The following is a 5,806-nucleotide window of genomic DNA, read 5'->3' as shown; positions in this document are numbered from 1 at the left end:
GCAATTTACCACACCTGTTTGATGCTCTGCCTTTGCTCACAGCAGAAAGCAACACTTAGTGGCCCATTGGCCTTTCTCTTCCATCAAACCAATGTGCCAAGTCTTCAGAACCATCTCCCACATAACTGAGTGCACCCTGTACTTTGTTTATGATATTTATCCTTCACCAACAGAAGCACTAGCTTCAGCTGAAAAAGCACGCTGTGATTCTTAAATCAGACAGAAAGCAAACCCAGGACTATTTTCAAACTTAAAACTCAAGTTTATTCTGACCACAGCTAGCTGTCCCTCCTCACAAAAGGAAAACTTCTTTTGTACCATGTTCTTCGTCTTTCTGACATGCTATTTTTATCCTGTAATTTTCCACATTTAAAACTTTTTTTCAACTCTGTTTGGCTTGTTAAAATTCCTCCAATTCTATTTCCTGAATATAAAAAAGGGCTAAAAATTGTGTTTTAATTGCCAGTTGTTCACATACTTATTAAACAGAGCAGCATTAAACATAGGGCTTAGCCCACCAGCATTTTACACAATCAGGATCCCATTCAGTTTTCCTGAAGCTTTACCTGAACAAACATGCAGTCCTTTATTTTCACAAAATGAACATTGCATTATTTCTTCTGTTCACCAAAGCACACCAGGGTACAATGTACAGGATGTTGGGTGATTCCTTGCTGCAATGTAGTAGGTGGAGCCCAAATTATGGACCAGATTCAGATGCTGTAACTCTACTGGCAGTGTTTGTATCAGGAAAGTGAAGCAGATGCTTGTAATGCACCACTATTAGAAGAGCAGCGAGTGCTCTCTCAGAACGACAGGATGATCTTTTTAACATAATTAGGAGCCAAAGAACATTTTTGGAAGCTAAATCAATTGGGCTCATCTGTTTCACACTCCCAGAGGCAATTGATTCCTGTTCACTTTACTAATCCTGAAAACTTTCCCAAAAAAGACCATGCAGAAATGACCGTGCTTCAGCTCCCAAAATCAAAAGAGCTTTTGCATCTCCAGACCTGTGCAAAGTTCCACGCTGAGGCCAGCGGAGCCCAGGCGGTGTCCGGAGCTGGGCTGGGGCTCCAGAGGGGCTCCCAGCTCCATCTGCCTGTCCTGCCCACAGCAGCGCTGCCAGAGCACCGCCAGGGCAGGGGGCAGCTTCAGAAAGCAGGCATGGACAAAAAGCAAGTGTCCTGCTCGACAAGCAGCTCAGATTTTCAAGCACTGTCCCCAGACACAACAACTGAAGAAAATAAAAAACCCCACTGGGTACAGCCCAAAGCCAAACATTCAAAATCCTCTCAGCACGGCACTGAACATGCACAGTGGTAACAGAAAACACATCATTCCAAAACAACACAAGTACCTTAATCTGTATTTTAAATACCAAATTAACTATCCCTCCCGTTTCTAGCACTGCTGTCTGAAATCTGGAAATATATCCTAACAGGACAATTAAAAGATCTCCCATTGCTAGATTTGATGTTATTTCACTGATGGTGAAAATGAGCTGAGGGAACCGATGTGTAATGCAGTCATTCAGCAAGTGTATAGGCAACCTTATGCAATAATCTTTTAACTAGTTTATTAAATGTTTTTCTTTTTCAGAATAAATTCAACATCTAATGCCAAAATTTTATCAAGAACTCAAAAATCTTAGTAGCCAGTTATCAGCTCTTTGAGTTACAAGAAATAGACATATTACACATCACTAAAATTTTCACACATACACCCACACATACACACACACTTATCAGCATCCTGTTTATATTAATTTATTTTCACAAATCAATCTCCTTTTTCCTACTCATACTCTTCACATTTTCTGAAGGCACAACACCCAAATAGGCAATGTAAAATGTACTTCCTGTAGAAAAGTCTGTAGTCTCCTAAGAGAACTGTTTGGCAAAACTACGTTTGTTTAAAAACTCAAGTTCCAAAATGAGCCTTCAAAGAGCAGCAGAGAACACCAAGATTAAAAACTACTTAGGGTGTCTGCACTTTTCATATGCAACACACCACTTAACCTTTAATAAATCAGGACTTTTTCCAAGAAATTACAAAAGCAGAAGTAGTAAAATCTCTTTTTTCTTTTTTTTTTTTTAATCATCAAGTTTTAACGATGGGACAGACTCTAGGCAGAGCTCCCAGAAAGAGCCAGACCACCATCTGGCTCCATCACAGAGCAATGACAATTCACAGGCAACGAGTCTCCAACCAGCACTCTGAAATCAAACGCTGGGCTGGCTCCATAAAAGCTCTATTACAGCCATGAACACACAGCTGTACATTTCCTCCCTCTTAGTATATAAATATACCCTCAGACACAGACAAAGGGAAAAAATTAATCATTTTATGCATTTTTCTATGCTTCCCTGCTATGCCTGTTACCAATCAATGTCAAGAAATATCTTACATATGTTTTGTTAGCACTATAGAATATATATAATATATATAATTTTATTTTTGTTTTCACACATGCTAATGTTTCCAGAATGATAAATGTCTTTTTAAATCCTGCATTTCTTGTCACGCCATAAATCCACTTCTATTTGACAGTGACTCCTGGACATACATGTCAAGACAAAAATAAATACTGCTGCGATGGCAAACGTTTTAAAACTCTTAGGACACTAATACAGTGGCACTTGAAAGACTTTTTAAATACAACTGAAAAGACAATAGTTCAGTAGAAACCTGCTTTGACATAGTCATACAACCTGCACTACACTTGCGAGATCTGTACTGTTCCTGCAAGAGCAGCTCCTGATCTTTGTACACGTCAAACGTTGCACTCCAGCCCTCCACCCATACCCTTTAAGAAGTCCATGTTGTTATTTTAAGCAAGCATCCCCTCCAGCTGTACATAAGCAACACTCTATTTCCCAAACAATTGAGGTAATTATAAAAATGAATATCATTTATTATTTTCTTTTATTACTATCATGTCTGAACATTTGCTTTCATACAAAAGTCTGATTTTCAGCATTATGTTTTCCAAGGGCATCCCCTCCGCACCAAGGGAGATAAAGATGTGTTAGGAATTGTGCAAGTTTTTGTTACCATCTTCAAACCCTCAAGAACTTCATGAACACAATTTTGGTACAGATTAACTGCCTGATGTTTTAGAGAAGGAGGAAGGGGCTTTACACATATTTTCAGTTCCACTTGATTTTTTTTTTTTTTTTAAATCATATCTAACCCAATGTAAGGGGTGGGTAATAAAAAAAAAAAAAAAAAAAAAAAAAGAAAATTAAAAAGGAAGAACGAAATCATCACATTGCTGTATGTTACCCTTCAGCAGTCTTTGGAGGAAATCGGAGACCAGGTTGCTTTCCCCGGCTCCCTCCCTCCCTCCCTCAAGGCAGCGGGAGCGGCTCCCCTGCCCGGGCTCCGCAGCCCCGGGTGCCCGGCGGGCGCCGCTGCCCCGTCACAGCCGCGGCTTCCTGAGCAACGTTCTGCTGAGGTCCTTCACCTCCTCGGGGCTGCCGACCCGCTCGTAGCCCAGCAGGGCCATGGGCTGGTGGCAGTACTCCTCGACCTGCTTGATCTGCTGGTAGCTGAGCGCAGTCCTCCAGGCACTCAGCGCCTGGGTGGCGTTCCTGGCCGACACCACGAACGGCTTGGAGGAGTAGCCGGGGCCACTGGTCATGTTGAGGGCGAACTTCTCCATCTCCGGGCTGACCGCCAGGTTCACAAAGCCGTACACCTGCCGCAGGGTCTTGATGGGCTCCACCACCAGGTCCTCGTAGCGCACGGCCATGTAATTGCCCTGGAGCCAGTCAGGGGGGTGCAGAGCAGTCTGCAGGGTCTTGGCCATGCTGCTGCAGATGACCTCCATGGCACCCAGGGCATGGTAGTCCGAGCCGCCCCCCGCCTCCTTCTTCCCGCCCAGCTTGTGGCCAGCATCAAGGAAGGGCATGCGGTGGATGTGGGGGTCCCGGCTCCTCACCACCTGCAGGCTCTCCCGGATGAGGCCGTGCCGGGACTTGATGCGGGAGCTGGCGACGGCCCGGGGGTCCCGCACCAGGTGGATGACTTTGAGGTCCAGGGTCGGGTCCCGCATGAGCGGGGCGAGGACGGCCAGGTCAAAGACGCGTACGCCCTTGATGACCAGCGTGTGGTACTTGTGGCATTCCTCCTGGAAGCGGCTGAGGCGCTGCGGGGGACACTTTTTGCACACCCGGTCGTCCACCATACCCACCACCTCCTTGCGATAGGCCGGGCAGAGGGGCGAGGAGCAGATGACCTTGTTGGTGGCCGCCCCGAAGATGCCGAGCGTGGTGAGGTTCTTGCCGGCGCCCGCCGTGCTGTAGAGCTGGAAGACGGAGAGGTCGCATCGGTACAGGGAGCTCAGCATGTCGCGGGCCGCCCCTTGCAGCGACACGGCGTCACCGGGGTACAGCTTCTGCCAGACGTGCCACACCGGCTCGTAGAGGAAAAAGACCTCGGGGTTCTGGTTGAAGAGCTCCCCGAAGAAGGACGAGCCCGAGCGCCAGGTGGTGAAGACATAGACCAGCTGCCGCCGGGTGCCCGCCGGGCCGCGGCTCCCGGCCGGCGGCGGCGGCGGCGGGGGGTGGTGGCGGGGGGCTGCCGGGGGCTCCCCGCAGCGCCGCGGCTCCCGTCGCCACTTGTACTCCAGCAGGTTGAGCGCGGCGAGCAGCAGCAGCAGCGCGTAGCCCAGGCACAGCGCCAGCGCCTTCCGCCGGCACACTTTCATGCTGGGCGGCGGCGGGGCCAACTGTTGCTCAGCGCCCCGGTGCCCCGGGGCCCGCGGCGGGCAGCAGGGCGCGCCGCCCCCGGCGCCGTCTCCCGGCCGGCCCCCCGCGCCCGGCCCGCATAGCGCAGCCGCCGCGACGGCCCCGCCGCCGCCGCCCCCGCCCCTGCCCTACTTAGCAGCGGCACGGCCGCTCGCCCGCCCCGCGCTTCTCCCGCGCCGCCATCGCCGAGCGGCCGCGGGCGCCGCCGCAGCGCAGCTCACGGCGGCCGCCGGGGCGAGGCGGAACCGCGCTCCGCTCCGCCCCACGGCGCGGGGCGGCAGCGAGGGGCGGGCGGGGGCTGCGCCGCCCCGCCGGAGCGCATCGCTCCCCGCCCCGCCCCCGCCGCGCCGGGAGAGCTCCGGTGCCCACCGAGGGGCGGCCCCGACCGGTGGCGCCCGCCCCGCGCTCGCCATTGGCGGCCCCGCCCCGCCGGGCTCGGGCTGCCGCGCTCCTCCCGCTCCGCCCGGCCGCCTCCGGGGACACCCGGGCTGAGCGGCACCGAGCCCGGCCGCGGCCCCGCACCGCCGGACTGCGGCGGGCGCTTCTGGAGCCCCTCGCTGCCGGGGCGCTTCCGTCAGCCCTGCCCGGCGGGAGGCTCCGCACCGGGTGGCCCTCGCACGGCGGAGCTGCGCCGGTAACGGGAAAAACAGAAGAGGCGGAAAAACGCCTGAAAGGCCTGAGGGGATTCCGGGCTCAGCCCCGTCTGCCTTATCTTGGTTTGTGCAGAAATTCGGAGTTCTCAAAGCTTCTCCAGAACCTAAAAAAAACCCTCACGCTGGATGTTCCTGACAGAGCTCAGCACAAACGCATCGGCCCGCAGCGTTTTCATAAGCGGTGCCCCTCGGCCGTGCGGTGGCCGGCGCGCGGTGCTGCCGCGGCCCTTGCGCAGCCAGCTCGGCGGTGGGGCCCGCAACTCCCGGGCCCAGGTGGGAATCAAAACGGGCAGGGCTTTCTCCTGTGTCCTGGACACACAGCGCTGTGTGAAGGGCAGCGTAAGCAGTGCTGCAGCTCCGGCAGCGCCGGTGCTTTAAAGACGACCACATCCCCAAAAC

At 52.8% G+C, this 5,806-nt stretch overlaps 1 protein-coding gene across 1 annotated transcript; it reads right to left on the bottom strand.

Moving 5' to 3' along the window:
- Positions 1-239: 239 nt before the first annotated feature.
- On the bottom strand, positions 240-4,847 carry CHST2 (carbohydrate sulfotransferase 2). Its single transcript, XM_058844272.1, has one exon. It carries the CDS (start codon positions 4,712-4,714, stop codon positions 3,425-3,427), a length of 1,290 nt encoding a protein of 429 aa, XP_058700255.1. The 5' UTR covers positions 4,715-4,847; the 3' UTR covers positions 240-3,424.
- Between the last annotated feature and the right edge of the window lie 959 nt (positions 4,848-5,806).

The sequence above is a fragment of the Poecile atricapillus genome, chromosome 8 (assembly GCF_030490865.1).
Source record: "Poecile atricapillus isolate bPoeAtr1 chromosome 8, bPoeAtr1.hap1, whole genome shotgun sequence".
Taxonomy (NCBI): domain Eukaryota; kingdom Metazoa; phylum Chordata; class Aves; order Passeriformes; family Paridae; genus Poecile; species Poecile atricapillus.
Note: the sequence above shows the minus strand (reverse complement) of the source record. Positions and strands in the feature narration are given on the sequence as shown.

Coding starts and splice junctions, on each gene's coding strand:
- CHST2 (XM_058844272.1), bottom strand. CDS start 4,714: ATGAAAGTGTGCCGGCGGAAGGCGCTGGCGCTGTGCCTGGGCTACGCG.